Raw genomic sequence first — 18026 nt, 5'->3', positions numbered from 1 at the left:
TAGTACATATTGGACGAATGATGTAATCAAAGTCATGTAAATTATTTGCACGAATGATGTAATCAAAGTCACTTTGTAAAAATATTTATGACTTATTTTACCTTGCAAGTTCAAAAATATATATTTTATATTTAATCTCTTTATCTAGTCAAAGGACAATTAAAGTACTAATTTGCACTTATTAGAACTTAGAAGATGCATTGTTACAACTAAAAATTTCACAGTGTTTTAGTGCTAATTTTCACTAATTAGGTTATTATTGATCCTTAAAATTCCACCAAAGAGGAGTTTTGCTCACTTTGAGATGGTTGAAAGATCATATATAGAAAAAATTAAACTTCTATGCAGCTAAACATAACTACTTGTAGCGTATCAACGAGGAATGTGATAGAGTGTTAAAATCACTCCTTCGTACTTAGCAAAATGTCTCGACCGATTCGAACTCTATTGGATATAGAGCCATCCCATAAATGAATGTTTTACTGCAATATGAAAAAAATTCCACAAGAACAGAAAACTACTCGTAAGTTAAAAATCGATAATAATAATGATCATCAAGAAATTATTTTTTATATGGTTCCTTACTTCTGTATTTTCATTTTTTACCCATTTAGATACATTTTACTTGAGCCGGATGTTTTAAAAGTGTCTCTCTACCTTTAACACAAGATAGAAATAAAATTGCGTACACATCACCCTCCGAAACATTAATTGTGAGAGGTTTCCCATACTCACAACTTTTTTAATCTTAGCATATCCCTCAACATGAAGAAATCTAAAGACAACTAGACAAGAATGCACAATCCATTAAAATAAAACTAAATGCAAAGGTAGCAAAGAATAGAATTACTTGTGAAACAATTTAGACACAACACAAAATCTTGTCACTTTGGACAAAGAATCTTTAGCACAGAGACAAAAACCTCTCTTCCTTCAAAACACAACATATTAAGTGTATGATTGATTAAATCTCTAAAATTGAATCACAATATGGAAATCTTTGCCAAGATTTTGCACTTCAAAAACCACATTGTCACATTGATTTCCTTATCAATTTTCATAACTTTTTTTTTAATGTTGGCACCAAATATTCTTACTTATTTCTGGCCTCTTTTGCTATCCACAACTCTACTTTTAGTCACAATTCTTGCCTTCAATAATGTACCACCATTAGCTGTTGAATTCTCCAATGTAAAAGAAAGTGAAGGATCATTACTTGATTTTCTTGCAGGGCACCAACACCAGGAGCAACTTGAAGAGTTCTAATATTCAGTCGCCCGCAACGGTTCTGAAGGCCTTAAGGGTTCGGGAGAATCTAGTAGCTTAGGTCAAAACTCTGTATTTATGTTAATAAATCTACTTAAAATGTGTAAAATAGTGTATCCAGGACCTTGGAAACGGTGTTTCTTAAAATTCTGGATCCGCCTCTGGTGGAAAGTGTATGTATGGTAAATGATTGATAAATGTACATTCTTGTTCATGTTTAAAGAGCTACTAAGATGATATTGGCAATGTAACATGTCTCAATTTGTTCAAAATTTTACATGCCTTAAACTTACATTCTTCGCAATAGTCTTGAAGAAAATTAGTTTATAGACGACGTGAAATAACAACAACGATAACTATGCCTCAATTTAAAATAGGTTTGTGTCGACTATATGAATTCTCACTAACCATATTTCGATCTGTTTGAATCTTGAATGTAACTATCATCCCTTTTTCCAAACATTAAGTGCATAGGTTTGAAAGTTAACGAAAATTTCTATGCAATTTCCATAGTTCTATCATCTAAGCATAAGATGTTTAGAGGGGTGTTATCAGCTTTTGGATTGAGACGACGACTGCAAAAGTGCAATATCATTTTCAGTCAATGTGCCTGAATGATCAACATCAAGTAATTTGAAACTCTCCATCACTATAGAGATGTCTTCCTCAGTTATCTTCCCCAACTCTTTAAGTTTATAGACGATGAATTCTGCAGCGCTGGATGAAGACAAATGAAAATGATAATTAGAATGTTAGCACAAAAACTTGAACACGATATAACAATAACAACTACGCCTCAGTTCTAAACAAGTTGGTGTTGGAAAGCATAGGAACGTAAAAGGACATTCCGGTGGACTAAGAAGTGCCAGACCACATTAGGTCTAATGTACCCAACCTTACCTTGCAGTTTTGCAAGAGGTTGTTTTCGCCACTTGAACCTGTGACCTCTTGGTCAAACGACAACCCTGTTTCTATTGCACCAAGGCTCTCCTTCGTAAACGTCTTATAAAATGACTAAAATATATTCCCAACTAATTGTTATCATCGTATAGATCGTTTTCTTTCGTTCTGCTCTATGTCTGTTGCACGTTAACGACTTACCTCACTTCACTGTCATGATCAAGATCTGCAGCCTGGAGGTCTGAATTTGTCAACTCGCGAGTTAGAGCCCATTTGATCATAGATTTTCGCCTTTGTTCTGTATATAACTCAGCAAGGGAGTAAAATAACTGTCCCAAACAAATTGTGCTCATCAATATCCAAAAAGAAGCAAATAAACGCCCCCATTTCGTCGAGAAACTCTTATCTCCATACCCCAGTGTAGTAATAGTAGCACAAACACAATAAAAAGCATCAAACAAATTCAAATCCTCAACTTGGCATAGAAAAATTGTTCCAAGCATAGTAAGTACAACAAGAAGTGCCAAAGTACTTAACAGTTTGTACTTTTCGATGTTCGTTTCTACCTCTTTCAAAACCTCTGTTGAACTAACAATACTATCTTTCCTCATCTTTATGGCTTTGAGAAACATGATTTGTTGCCTCTCAAGAAAACTATCTGCTGCTTTACTCAGAACAAATCCAACAAGAGCCATACCGGTGAACACATAAACACACGCGAGAAACTTAGCTAAGATGCTTTTAGGAACAAGATCACCATATCCAACAGTAGTCATTGTAACAATACACAAGTATATAGCATCAAGAATCCCATTAGTCTTTTTTCCCTCGATTTGATCGCTTATGATGAAGAAGCAAATCGCTCCGACTCCTATATAAACAAACAAGAACAAGAGTACATCTCTGAGTCTAAAACTCTTTGTTGAAATGAACTCAGGGTAATGAGGGGGTTCCTCATTATTTATCTGTGTATGACTAATAGTACAACAAGTGCTGCTAGATTGAGACCGCCTTCGCTTAAATGAGTTCACATCACTAAATCGAATCGATGAATTTGCATTGCCTCGTAGTAGAGGCTCTTCAACATCGCCATTCGCCATGACAGCTCAAAAGAACATGGTTTTAAGTATCAAAATCAAACTGCAATCAAGGTAATGTTGATCAATAATAATAACAACATACCAGTGTAATTCCACAACTGGAGTTTGGGAAGGGTAGTGTGTACCTTACCCCCCCTCTTGGAACATAAAGAGGTTGTTTCCAGTAGACCCTCGACTCATCTCGCCTATTCCCAATGCATATGATTGTAATCTTTCTAAGTTCAAATATTTAAGTTTCAATCATTTGTTGTCTTAATTAGAATATAGTTCAAAATATTGTTAATGATATAACCTTGAACTATGCATAACATCCATGGGCGGAGCTAGGGTACCAGAAGGGGATTTCGAATAGGGTTCATCTGAGCCCCTTCCATTGAAAAATTTGTTATACATAAGGTTAAAATTATATTTCTAGTATATATAGTTGATGTTGAATCCAATCGCCATGTCAAAGTTTCGATCTTTTGCAACACTGGCTTTAACCATAAAAATTAGAAAAATGGGAATTGCATACACATATACCTCTTTATGGTCACTTGTTTCAACAATCCAGTCAAAATATCACTATATATACTGAAGGCGACGAAATCAGGATTTTCAATTAAGAGAGTCGAAATATAAAGGAATAAACACATGATGAACAGAATTCAAGAAATCAACACTAATGAGAGAAATCCAATGAGTATGCAAGTGCAACAACTTTGAATATTTTAAATCCAACTTCAAAAAACAAGAAACAAATGTGTAATAAAGATAATCTAGAGAAAATTTCCAAAAAATATGTATAAGGTGGAGAATGTTATATTACCTTATGTTAAAAAAACTATCATATTCATCAAATATTCAAATCCATGCAATTATTCTTCTTTTCGATGAAAACAGAAAGCAATAAAAAAATCAAAAGGAAAAAAGGAATAATGAGCATGAAAAAAAAAAGATTTTTTTAGTTAGGGCTACAAAAAGGGGTTTATGATTAGAGGATAAAAATGACATGTTATTGTGAATCACAAATAAATTAATGTTGTCCACTCACCTTACAAAATTTATTGGAGGCTTTCAATTGATTCTAATTTTTTAACAATATTATATGGTTACTCTATTTTAACTTTACTTAATTTTAATTAACTTACCGTATTTATCATTCAATCTGATTTTTTGCATGATTATTGTTTCTTTTCTTGTTAGATTTTATTTGCCCTAAATTTTTTACCATAAATAGGTTTTCCTTTTAGGAAAAAGTTTTGAATTGACTAATCATTTTCTTGTAGGAAAAGGTTTAGGACTCTATTTCCTTCTAACTTAATCAACATTCACAATGTAATCTTAAGGGCTTTGAGAGTTTTGGTTAGAGGGAGAATTTGTGGTTCACAAGCTTGATACGTTATCACGTGTGTGTACCTCCCATGTATTCCGAGTGAATTTGGTTGAGGTTGTTTCCCTCTGTATTTTGTACTCTCATATTTATAGTGAATTGCTCATTTCCTTTGTGGACGTAGGTGATTGACCGAATCACGTTAAATCTTTGTGTCTTTTGGTATATTTCTCATTGTCTTCTTACTCATGGTCTTTCAAGGTTTGCATTGCTAGCTTCCGCATTTACACCTACATATTTCTGGTCCTAACAAGTGGTATCAATACCAGATTCAATGATGGAGTCAGGTTTAGTGGTTTGATAATCGATGATTGAACCAGAGTTAGAAAGAGGTGTTCATCTTGACAAGTGTAGTTCTAGACGCAACCTTTTTTACAATAATGAAGATTCTGTTGGAGAAATTGTTTCAGAGAGATTCTCTGTGTTGAGACACATATTTTGCAAAGGAGATTATGGAGAGGGGAATCAACTTGTTGAAGATTAAGTAAAGAAGGTAGACAAATTTATTTTGTCAAAAATTCAGGTCAAGGGGGAGATTTGTTGGGTTTTATTTGCCCTAAATTTCTTACCATAAATAGATTTTCCTTTAAGATGAAGGTTTTAGATTGACTAATCTTTTTCTCGTAGGAAAAGGGTTAGGATTCTATAAATAGATGAATGTTCCTTCTAACTTAATCAGCATTCACAATGTAATCTTAAGACTTTGAGAGTTTTAGTTAGAGAGAGAATTTGTGGGTCACAAGTTTGATACGTTATCACTTGTGTGAACCTCCCATGTATTTCAAGTGAATTGGTTGAGGTTGTTTTTCTCTATATTTTATACTCTCATATTTATAATGGATTGCTCACTTCCTTTGTGGACGTAGGTCGATTGACCGAACCACGTTAAATCTTTGTGTCTTTTGGTATATTTTTCGTTGTCTTCTTACTCGTGATCTTTCGAGGTTTGCTTTGCTAGCTTCCGCAGTTACACCTGCTATTTTTTCGATCCTAACACTTACCATATCAGGTGTTAAATACTTTTCTTTTTCATTATTTGAAATCAACGTCTCTACCCCTCACAAGTACAAGTAAGATCTCCCACATATCTCATTTTTGAAGTTACATTGAGTATATTATTGTTTGTTGACATCGAGAGATCGAACATGGAACTTTGATGTAGGCAAGAGCCTCGACAAGAGTTGTATTGCTTTTGCTGGTTTCACCTGTAAATGTAATTTACCATTCACACGTATTCCTTTTGTTTGATTATTCAGAGATTTGTATCATTATCTGCTTGCCTTACAGTGCTGTTAAAATGTCATCTGTTGAAATACTTTAAGCCTATGTTGGCTGAAGACTCTTTGAAAATATCGACAGATAGTGTTAAAATCTTTAAAAGTAGTGCATTTTTGAAAAATTCAACACGAGTGTGACAACATTTCGGGACTCCATCAACATAGCTTTAAACATAAGTCCCTTAAAGGAGATGCAGAATTTTGTCCCTAACAAGTAACAACACACTTTAGTCACGCGAAATTAAGGAAATAAACGCGAGGGGCGCCATGTATAAACACAATTTTGATGTTCATGTCCTGTACATAGTAGTACCCAAACAAATGAGTGAGAGCACTACTTCAGATGAGACTAGAGCTAGATTGATGTAAATCCACTTACTGTATCGTTCCAAAACAGGGCAACGTTCATCACGAATGACAGTGAAGGTATCTCAAAGGAAATAGTCTCCAAAGGTAGGGTAAGATCTACGTACACTCTATCCTCCTCAGACCGCACTTGTAATATTACACTCAATATATGTTGTTATATTCACTCTTTGTTTTCTTGGACTGAAAAATGTCAATACACATGTGTGGCAATGCTAAGTTCAACTTCACCACTCACATTTCTGGTCTCCATTGTCCGAAATCAATAGATTACAGAGGTTAGGGACCAACCACGAAAAAAGTAAGAGAAAGTACATAAGCAGTTCGAGAGTAACCATAACATCCTCTACAGCAGCAACAACAACAGATACAAACTAGTAGCGAGGATATGACATATACTACAAACCAGAAAACAGCAATGATGAAAAGAGAAGATTTTCATCGATCAGCAGGCAAACTCCTGGACGACATTTCATATAATAACTGATCACACAAGGAAACAATCCAATAGTAGGATTAAGGAGGTTCGGAAGGACATCAAACCAGGTATTGATAATGGCAGAGTGGCCTTACAGCCAAATAGCTGATAAGAAGCCAATAGATTTGCATTTAACCGCATGACAGTTTTGGCTGTTATATCTTGTTAACAAGGTACCTTCCAAGAGAATCGATAGGCTTGGTAGAGTCAAAATTTTGCATTCCCCGTTGTCTAATTTTAATTCGAGCAATGTAATCTGCTGCAATCCAAGCAAAACTTAACATAACACCATTTGAAACAGCATCTGGCAATTGCAGCTCTAGTGATCTAGTCACCCAATGAGGATGGTAGGTGACCCGATACCACGCAAATGCCTTTCTTTCATACATATCATTCTTCTCATCAATGGGAAGCAGATCAAAATCAGGCTCCATTTGCTCGAAAACATTCCTGAACTCCTTCCTCAACATATTATATGCGTGTTTCAGCCTCTCTTTTAATTCCCCTTGCTTCTTAGCACTGTACTTTGGCATGGACCATATATGTCCAGTAACCACCTCTTCCTCCCCGTTTACTTTGTATTGTCCTAGAAGACCATTCAACTGACCATCATAAGAACATTTGTGGTTCCATGCATCATCTATGAAATCTTCGTATCCCGGAATCTCAAGATTAGTGTCATATGGGATGTCTTTAGGGACATACTCAAGTCCAGAAGATTCTCCACCCTCTGCATCATATACATCTATCACTTGCCTATATAATTTACCCAAAATTTTCTTTGACTCGTATGATTGAAACGGCTCTTTCCCCATGAAGTCGGGATACATTTTTGGTTTGAGGTCAAATGGCATGGTGACAAGTTTTCCAGTTTTGGGGAAATCAACGGCTAGAGCAGCAAGTTCTGCCAATTTAAGGCACTTCTCATCCATAGCTCCAAATTCACTGAGGTCAGCATGAACCACATGTGCGTTGCAGATTTCTCCTAGACTCTCTTGGACCATGTTCTTTAAGAAAAAATCTATTATGTCCTGTAAAAAAAGAAGACGATAGTTAAAAAACTGAACAAATGAACAGTACATCAGAAAAATAAATACAAAAGAATATTATGCAATCAGTTAAATGATCCAACAAATAATAAGTGACATAAAGAAGACTGAAATTCCTAATCAAGTGCAAGAAGAGCACAAGATCATTGGTGAGTGTCTTTAAATTTTTCTTTTTATCATAGTGAGTGTGCCTACAGAAAAAGAGTCTCCCTCTTCTATTACAACCAACTACAGTATGGAAAAACCATACAACTTAAATATGGTTGAATACCACTGGGATGCATTATACAAGAAAAGTGAGCAATACATGCAACAAAACCCAATACAGTTGTTCAATGATAGTAAATATTAGCTAAAGAACAATTAATGCTAGCTTTTCAAGAAGGCTTATAATAATCTCATCAGCATTCTAACCAAATGAGCATTACGCGGTAAAACAAACTTATACAGATCTGGAAAAGCTAACCAAATATAGGAAGATGTGAACAAAGCTGCAAGAAATATCATCATAGTTGGATAGTTACCGTATGTTGAACTTGACGACCCAACTGTTTGGCTTCTGCAGGTGCATAGGCCATTGGCATCCAGCTTTTCTTACTGGGTGGAATGAGATTTTCATCCCAAGTCACAAAGTAGAGATCACCATCAAGGTCACTCCCTGATGCTTCATTTGAATGTGGCCTATCCCCTTTCTGAGGGAAGACCAGACAATCATAGAGATGGTGTAAACCAGGAACATCTACAGCCTCCAGAATCCTCACATCCCCGGGATGAAGACACGGGTTCTTTGCAATTACAACAAGGCCCTTTACTACTTGAAGATTTTTCTTGATTTCAGAAAACTCTGGACCATGCTTAACAAAACAGGTCTCCAAAGAAGGGCTTGACACTTGAATAAAGCATTGGCCTTGCTCAAGTTCACCTAATTCATCCAAACAGCCCATCAACCACCTTCCTGAAGTAACAAACATCCTTGTCTTATTCCTGAGGTCGCCAAGCTGAGCAGCTCTAATGCTAGCCAACATCCCTCTCAAATGAGGTTCACTTTGAGGTTTAAACCCTGCACTCAACATTATAGCCGCTGTATTTCCTGCCTCGGCACATGAAGCTGTAATCACATCAAAAGCCACGTCCGAATCCACAAGTATCTTATCCAACTTTGATAACATTTCTTTCTGCATTTCCCAAAACATTTCATCTTTAACTTCCAAGGATGAGAGCAAGGTTATTATTTGCCGGTTCAGAAAACCAGGCTGTAATCTCGTCCAAGAGCAGATTTCAAGGATAGTGTGATTTGAGTCAAATTTCTTCATACTTGGTCTCAGAGAAAGGCGGATACCATCTTTCTCCGCCGGCCAACATGCAACAACACCTTTACAACCAGCATACCTTATCTGATAAGCACAAGGAGGATTGACACTTAATTGCAACTTCGCTGCAACTTCTATAGATAGATCTGCTGTCATCATGCCGATTCCATCAGAGAAAACATACCCATTTCTTTCTATATCTGGAAGCTCGGAGTTAACCTCGCTTGGAAGGACTTCCACTGTTGCATAGGTTGATGAAAAGCACTGTCCCATCCTAGCAGCACATTTTGCAACATTCCTGTTACCGAACTTACCCATCCAGTTTATGATGCTGGTCACCCTAATTTCCGGGGTTTCAGCAAAAAACCAGGCAGAACGATCCCTCAGCTGGTTAGCTGAAAAAGCCAAAAAAGAATACCTTCGACCACACAGATAAAATCCTTTATTCACAATAATTTTCACCCTTTGGAAGATTCCAGTTCTCTGGGGATTAGAACTTGATGTAATTTCTCTCACAATATTAGCTGCATAGTATGTCAGAGCATTCCTGTTCAGGTTACGCATGCCCTCATCCATAAAAGTAACTCGCAAAAATCGATCTGAAATATGCTTATACTTCCTGAGGACTCTATTGGATAGCTCCACAGTTGGCGGAAGACAGTATGCTTTGGTTGGGGTAATAACCAACCTTCTAACCTCTACAACATCATCCAACTGTCCAGTTCTCTCGAGAAGGTTAGGATTATTAAATAGCCATTTCTGTACACTTGCTAACTTCCGAATAGCATCATTGACAGGCCTTTTGTAAGAAAAGATGTGCTTCAGTGCAGCTAAATTTACTCCCTCCTGATGCTTTCTAAGCAAAGAAAAGAATTCAGCAGTCATCTGATGCTGATTAACTATGCCTTTGTGCAAAACCGCATTTACCAGAAACAAGACCTTAAAGCTTATACCTTCATGGTTTTGAAAGCAGAAGAAAGGTTCTGAGACGGACTCCCCAAAATCCGGCTCATTTCTCACCCGGAGCATCTGCTCACCCTGTTCTACCACAGGCACCCTACTTTCTCTGAAATAGTTCATGGCCTTCTTAAAGCTAGGACCATTGCGAGGTCGAATTGAAACACGGTAGGTATTAAACCTACCAATGGCTCCACTAAATGTAATATCTGTGGTTCGGATCCACTGATCATCGTCATCTAATAAGTCAAAAGCAACTGATTCTTCAATGTCATCATCAGCAGTTCTATAGAAAACCAATGGAGATGACGCCAGCTGCAACAATAATACCAAAGATGAAAAGTCTTTGCATTCGTTTATCTCATTGATTTCCCTCAGCAAAAACTCAATCTTGAAATTGCACTTTATAACTGCATGCTTTCCTTCACCCTTGAAACAGAAAGCAGTATCCCTTGTGAAAAGTATTTTGCATTTCCCATTGAATGGATCCACAAGAAAGTTAACACCAGAATGAGGTCCCCTCCAACCAACCACAAAGTCATCATTACTAACCAGTACTCCAATTTCTACACCAACGTCCGAAAACTTATAAGGCATGAAAGTTCTTCTCCTCTCATTCATATTAAAGGTATTCTCAGGACCCAAACTAACCTTCAAAGGCTTCTCTTCTAAGAAGAGTTCATCACGCCTAGCAGCAGCAAGAGCATTCTGTGCGGACTCTGAAGATGCAAAATGAACGAATGCATGAGGTTCCACTTTTATGTAATTGTTCATTCTTCGCACTTTCTCTACATCAATGTCATAAGTCGGGTAAGAGTCAGGAGGAGTGGATGAAGTCTTTAATCTACACCTCCACACTTGTCCAACTTGTTCTTCCAGATATTCTGAAAGCATTTTCGCATTGACATCATTGCTGAACCCACCAACACTAATTTGAGTCACTACGAGATTCTTTTCAGAACCCTCTGATCCCATCTTTTCCTTGAAGGAGTCACACAGACTTTTGGACTCACTTATTCACACAGCCTCCAAGTTCACCTGTTACATGACCAAAAATTTGTGAATAAAACGAAACAACTGAACAAATCTTATAGAATGGCCAATGTATGAGACAACAAAATATTTAACTATTTATAGAATATGATAGAGCATCAGGTTGCTAAGAAAAGCCATCCATGAGCTGGACATCATAGTTCACAACCATACCAATCGAAATGTTGATAATACATTTAGACAACATAGATAACCTTCTGAAACATCCTTAAGCATTTCTACCTTCCAAGTGCAGAACAAATATTAAATAAACTAACCAATCAAGGACAACAAGATGAAATATATGTACACTGCATTTTAGTAATCAGACCGTGATGAGACACTGTAGAAGACAGTGATCAAGAGGGCAACATGAGCTAATAGATTCACATATTTCCCAGTTGAGAATTTGAAAAACAGACATCTGCAGATCAGTATTTCTATCTTCAGGTATTAGTCATATTTTTGTCCAAAACTCCTATTCTTTTATCTGATTATCAGATATGTGAAAACATCTAACAGCTAGCCTTTGAATACCGTTTTGTCTGGCCTAGTGAAATTAAGACATTCAGCTAGCAATAACATATAACTAGTCAAGCAATCTCAGAAAAGAGCTCTTAGCCTAAATTTGATTTTCTCTGAAGAAGAAAAACCTATATAAACACAACTTTATTTGCAGTATCAATCCATAACATAAAGTGAAGCAAGTACAAAAAAATATACTAGCCATTTCGCAAAACAAAGATCTTTTGTGTCCTATAAGTAATAGTGTTCTAGAACCAGCTCTCTACTCCTTCAGAAGATACATCCAAAACAGCAAGTGAAAAATAGCTAATCATACAAATTATGCCTAATTCTTTTCCCAATATCTCACCTCTTTTCCCTTAGTGAAGGACAAATCACCAATTGATGAGAATCTGGATCAGAACTTAGAAAAGATACAAAATGTAAGAAACTCAACAATAACATACCCAGTTAGGTTCCACAAATGGGGTCCGGAGAGTAGAATGTGCACAAACCTTACCCCCCACCTTTGTGGGGGTAGATAGTTTGTTTCCGATAGACCCTTGGCTCAACAAAAGCTACTACAAAACAGGGTAGCAAGACAATATGTAAGAAACTCAACAAGAACACAACAACAACAACCGTAGATGCAAATTTGGATCAATAACATCAACAAGAGACAAACTTTAAGAAACCAATTGAGAAAAAACGAAAAATAACCCCACTTTCTGTAATTAAAGGAAAGAACCGTATAAACAATGCAGAAAACCAAATCAACCATAAAGACAAATTTGGACTCAAAACATCAAAGATACAAACTTTTAGAAACCAAATGGAGAAATATACATAACAAGAGAACCCCACTTCCTGTAACTAAAGGAAAAAAATGTATAAACCAGTAAAGCAAATCAAGCATAGATGCAAATTTGGATCAAGAACTTCAAAAAGATACAAACTTTAACAACCTAATTCAGAAAAATAGAAAAATAAAAGAACCCCACTTTCTGTAATTAGGAAAAAACTGTACACTCAATGCAGTAAAGCAAATAAACTATAAATGAAAAATTGGATCAAGAACTTCAACAAGATACAACCTCTAAGAAACCCAATTGAGAAAAATGGGGAAAACAGTATAAACCATACAGTAAAGCAAAATCACCCATAGTTGCAAATTTGGATCAAGATACAAACTTTAAGATACCCAATTGAGAAAAACGGAAACCCATATAAGATATGCAGTAAGATAATCAGCCATGGATGCAAATTTTGGTCAAGAACTTCGCCATCATCTTGGCCCCTCAGCTATATTACCAGACCGAAGCCTACGGTACTTTTACTCCGAGGGAAACGTATACATGGATGCAACACCTTGGCTTTAACCCTCAGGGAGCCATAGGACGGTTCACATGTATAGCTGAGCCATCACAGTAGGATAAACCTGACTGCTCTGATACCAAATTTCGCCAAGAAACAAACTTTAAGAACCCCATTTCTGTATTAAAGGAAAAAAACTGTATACTCAATGCAGTAAAGCAAATCAACCGCAGATGCATATATGGATCAAGAACTTCAACAAGATACAAACTTTAAGAAACCCAATTGAGAAAACAGTAAAGCAAAATCACCCCTAGTTGCACAAGATACAAAAAAATAGAAAAAACTATGTAGGAAATGCAGTAAAGAAAATCAACCATGGATGCAAATTTTGATCAAAGAACTTCAACAAGAAACAAACTTTAAGAAACCCAATTGAGAAAAAATGACCAAAAAAAAGAACAGTATAAACTATACAGTAAAGCAAAATCATCCATAGATGCAAATTTGGATCAAGATACAAACTTTAAGATACCCAATTGAGAAAAATGGAAAACCCATAGAAGAAATGCAGTAAGCAAATCAACCATGGATGCAAATTTTGATCAAGAACTTCAACACAGATACAAACTTTAAGATATCCAATTGAGAAAAAAGGAAAAATAAGAGAACCCCACTAACCTTTCTGAACTGATTGATCAAATACACAAATACAAGAAATCAGAACAATAAGGGTGTGTATCTTTTGCTTCTTCAAGAAGCACTTGCAGTTACAGTGTACTAGGGGGCTGGGTAAGGGATTTCACGCGACAAGGATGCTACCATTTTCTCCGTTATTTATTTAATTTCATTTATATATTTTGTTGGGATCTCAATTGTTGTTCTCTAATGTTTCCTAATGTATTGAATCGTATTATAAAGTATTTCTACAAATGCAAAGTGTAAACAGATTATATTATCTTTAGCAATTTTATGACACTAGGAAATTTGTTCATGTTTTGCGTCGTAGTAAAATTTAAAAAGAAAACAATAAATAAATATAGCGATGAAACTGAGGATAAAAATGACATAATTTTTTTTAAAATTTAAGTAAAATTAAATCGTGCAGAGATAACATTAGCGCTAGGACGGTTCAGTTGGTTAATTTTAAAAAATTATAGCATTTCACATTTTTGACTATTTTATAATGTATAATCAAAAATTAAAATTTTAAAATCATTTCAATTCTAATTTATGTGACAAAAGCAGTACAAGAGTTATTATTTTTTGTTATCTTGTGGACATTTTAAATTATCAATTATTGTAATTTATAGTACTTTTAATTTAATTTTTCAATAACATATATTACTTTCTATGTTCAAGAGTTCAACCAATTTTTTATCTGTCTCCTAAATATTTTAAGTTCATAATTATTGTGATTTTTAATAAGTTTTATGTCATTTTCAAATAATCTATGTTACCTTTTTAGTCTCATTTTGTAAGGCACAATAGAATTTTGAGAGAAAACTAAATTTTTGTTAGCAAATAAATATTGACATTCACAAGAGTGATATTTACAGAATTTAGGATCTTATGTACTAATTGAAGTCGGTAACTGTACCAATTACTACTCTATCCATCCACTTTTAGTTATTATGTTGCGCTTTTTAAAAGTCAATTTGAGAATTTTTAAAATTAAATTACATTAATTCCATATTTTGAACAAAAAATTCAGATATTTAAAAAATACGAAAATACTATGGATTGTGATTTTTTTATATCAATATGATGAAAAAATACATCATATAATGTTAATCGAAGTTTTTATAGTTTGAATTAAAAAAGAAAATCATAACAATTAAAAAAAGATGTATATATATACAGTAAAATGTAAAATTTGTGATATAATTGTAAACTGAAGCGGACCCATTAGACGATGAATGTGGAATACCTACCTGGATCCCCACTCAACTTTGTAAGGTGAATGACAATAATTTAGGATTCGATGTACTAATTGAAGTCGGTAACTGTACTAATTACTACTCTGTCCATCCTCTTTTAGTTGTCATGTTACGCTTTTCGAAAGTCAATTTGATAATTTTTAAAATTAAATTACATTACATTACATTAATTCCATATTTTGAACAAAAAATTCAGATATTTAAAAAATACAAAAATACTATGGATTGCGATTTTTTTATATCAATATGATGAAAAATACATCATAAAATGTTAATCGAAGTTTCTATAGTTTGAATTAAAAAATAAAATCATAACAATTAAAAAAAGATATATATATATATATATATATAATAAAATGTAAAATTTGCGATATAATTGTAAACTGAAGCGGACCCATTAGAGGATGAATGTGGAATACCTACCTAGATCCCCACTCAACTTTGTAAAGTGAATGACAAGAATTTAGGATCCGATGTACTAATTGAAGTCGGTAACTGTACTAATTACTACTCTGACCATCTTCTTTTGGTTGTCATGTTACGCCTTTCGAAAGTCAATTTGATAATTTTTAAAATTAAATTACATTACATTACATTAATTCCATATTTTGAACAAAAAATTCAGATATTTAAAAAATACGAAAATACTATGGATTGCGATTTTTTTATATCAATATGATGAAAAAATACATCATAAAATGTTAATCGAAGTTTCTATAATTTGAATTAAAAAAGATAATCATAACAATTAAAAAAGATATATATATATATATATATATACTTGCTCGAATTGGATTCTTTCGATTTCCATACCTAAGATATATTAGATATATTTACGAAGTTGTTTCAATTGTTTTATTGATTGGCATTAACCCTAGACCCTTGCCCCGAGAAAGAAATTAATACTTTCTACTCGAGCTCCATCATGGACTATTTACATTCCAAGACAACAAAAAACGAGGGGTTCTAGTGAAACAGAACCAATGATGTCGAGTTAAGAGCACCTTCATTCCTACAAAAAATGGTGGATGTACAAATCCACAACGGATCGTGTCCTTCAAGTCGCACGTTGCTTTCTACCACATCGTTTCAAACGAAGTTTTACCATAACATTCCTCTAAGAACCGGTATGGAATTGATTCAATTATGGAATCATGAATAGTCATTGGTTGGGCTGATGTATAAACACCATAATCTAAAGTATTTTCTATATCTTCTATATCTATAGTATATAGATATAAATAATACTATAGATTAATACTATAGATATAGGGTGGATAAATATTTTTCTGAAGAAGTCTTAGTAAGACCCCATCGCTAATATTAAATTGTCTAACATTATAATATTAATTAATAAATATATATAATAAAAAATTTTTTTATATAAATAAAATAAGACGAATAAACGAATTCTTTTTAATTCTGCATCTTCACGTGAGAAAAATTGGATTATGAAATTGCGAAACAGAATTTTTGAATTGGATCAATACTTCCAATTGAATAAGTATGAATAAAGGATCCATGGATGAAGATAGAAAGTTTATATATATATATATATATATATATATATATATATATATATATATATATATATATATATATATATATTAAAATGTAAAATTTGCGATATAATTGTAAACTGAAGCGGACCCATTAGAGGATGAATGTGGAATACCTACCTGGATCCCCACTCAACTTTGTAAAGTGAATGACAAGAATTTAGGATCCGATGTACTAATTGAAGTCGGTAACTACTAATTACTACTCTGTCCATCTTCTTTTGGTTATCATGTTACGCTTTTTGAAAGTCAATTTGATAATTTTTAAAATTAAATTAAATTACATTAATTCCATATTTTGAACAAAAAATTCAGATATTTAAAAAATACGAAGATACTATGAATTGCAATTTTTTTATATTAATATGATGAAAAAATACATTATAAAATGTTAATCGAAGTTTCTATAATTTGAATTAAAAAAGAAAATCATAACAACTAAAATAAGATATATATATATATATATATATATATATATATATATATATATATATATATATATATATATATATATATATATATATATATATATATATATATATATATATATATATATATATATATATATATATGGGGTCCGAGGATAAGTGTGGAATACCTACGTGGATCCCCACTCAACTTTGTAAGGTGAATGACAAGAATTAAAGTGGGTCATAAATGTGAATACAAATAAGCAAGCCATGTTGATAGAGTGAAGATGGAATAATGAAAATATGAATACAAAATATATTTACGTAATGCAATTTTTTTTAATTATCACTAAATTAGATAAACGATGAAACATATGTTTTAATTAATGAAAATACATAAAGAAAAAAGAGAGAGAATTGAACTGAAAAACTAAAAGCCTAAAATTGAGTAATTGACTCAATTAAAAATAGAAATTAATTAAAAGCCTAAAATTGAGCCAAGGGCATCTCCTCATTATTTTTTTGTTATATTTTCTAAATATAATTTTTTTTTAGACAACCAATTCCAATTCAGTTCTCTATTTTACTCTCTTAAAAAGGAATCTTTTTCTCTCTCCTCAATATTATATCATTAATATTTTTAATTATTTATTTCATAATATAAATCATTTATTTTATTTCCAAATAATTACTTTATTTAATTTTTAATGTGATATAAAATTATATTTTATTCTAAATTTTTAAATAACATAAATTGCAAGAAAATATATTATAATACATAAATTAGGGGACGAATTTAAATAAAGTAACATACAATTACATAAATACACAATTTTTGAAATTTTTTACATTGCTTTCATAAATGCTCTATTAATGTATTTCGGAGATTAAAATGAGCATTTTTGTCCTTAATTTTTTAATGTCTAGCTAAAAATTATTCAAATCGAAGATTTTCATCGACCACGATTTTTATAGTAGGAGTTGAAGCCTCTACGACATCTTGAATTGGTGCATTGAGATCACATTCATCCTCAATTAGAATGTTGTGCAGTATAATACATGTAGTCATTATATCATGTAGCAAATTCTTTCTCTAAAAACGTGACGGTCCTGCAAATAATTGTAAAACGTGATTGCAAAACTCCGAATGCACGTTCAACATTTTTTCGGCACTATTCTTGGATCATCGCAA

The 18026-nt window shown here is 33.4% G+C and overlaps 2 protein-coding genes across 6 annotated transcripts; both read right to left on the bottom strand.

The window, feature by feature from the left end:
* Positions 1-980: 980 nt before the first annotated feature.
* Positions 981-4185, bottom strand: LOC101257653 (two-pore potassium channel 1-like). 3 transcript variants are annotated; one of them, XM_019213315.3, is made up of 4 exons: positions 4075-4170; positions 3392-3477; positions 2368-3306; positions 981-1983 (listed from the first exon to the last, which is right to left on the bottom strand). In XM_019213315.3, the coding sequence occupies exons 3-4, from the start codon at positions 3264-3266 to the stop codon at positions 1818-1820; spliced, it is 1065 nt and encodes a 354-aa protein (XP_019068860.1). In that variant the 5' UTR covers positions 3267-3306; positions 3392-3477; positions 4075-4170; the 3' UTR covers positions 981-1817. The 3 variants fall into 3 exon arrangements, with proteins under 3 accessions (XP_019068860.1, XP_069153110.1, XP_019068861.1); XM_069297009.1 differs by having other exon boundaries at positions 3392-3481; positions 4075-4161; XM_019213316.3 differs by lacking the exon at positions 3392-3477 and having other exon boundaries at positions 4075-4185.
* A 2312-nt stretch (positions 4186-6497) lies between these two features.
* On the bottom strand, positions 6498-13956 carry LOC101055593 (RNA-dependent RNA polymerase 6). 3 transcript variants are annotated; one of them, XM_010320818.4, is made up of 4 exons: positions 13607-13956; positions 12079-12192; positions 8333-11113; positions 6498-7790 (listed from the first exon to the last, which is right to left on the bottom strand). In XM_010320818.4, the coding sequence occupies exons 3-4, from the start codon at positions 11048-11050 to the stop codon at positions 6915-6917; spliced, it is 3594 nt and encodes a 1197-aa protein (XP_010319120.1). In that variant the 5' UTR covers positions 11051-11113; positions 12079-12192; positions 13607-13956; the 3' UTR covers positions 6498-6914.
* Positions 13957-18026: the final 4070 nt, after the last annotated feature.

Source organism: Solanum lycopersicum, chromosome 4 (genome assembly GCF_036512215.1).
Source record: "Solanum lycopersicum chromosome 4, SLM_r2.1".
Classification (NCBI taxonomy): Eukaryota; Viridiplantae; Streptophyta; class Magnoliopsida; order Solanales; family Solanaceae; genus Solanum; species Solanum lycopersicum.
This window is presented reverse-complemented; position numbering and strand designations above follow the sequence as displayed.

Excerpts from the sequence above, each read along its gene's own strand:
- LOC101257653 (XM_019213316.3), bottom strand. The coding sequence starts at position 3,266 with ATGGCGAATGGCGATGTTGAAGAGCCTCTACTACGAGGCAATGCAAAT. Across the intron at positions 1,984-2,367 it reads GATCATGACAGTGAAGTGAG|CGCTGCAGAATTCATCGTCT; the intron begins GTAAGTCGTTAA and ends GTCTTCATCCAG.
- LOC101055593 (XM_010320818.4), bottom strand. The coding sequence starts at position 11,050 with ATGGGATCAGAGGGTTCTGAAAAGAATCTCGTAGTGACTCAAATTAGT. Across the intron at positions 7,791-8,332 it reads GTCGTCAAGTTCAACATACG|GACATAATAGATTTTTTCTT; the intron begins GTAACTATCCAA and ends CTTTTTTTACAG.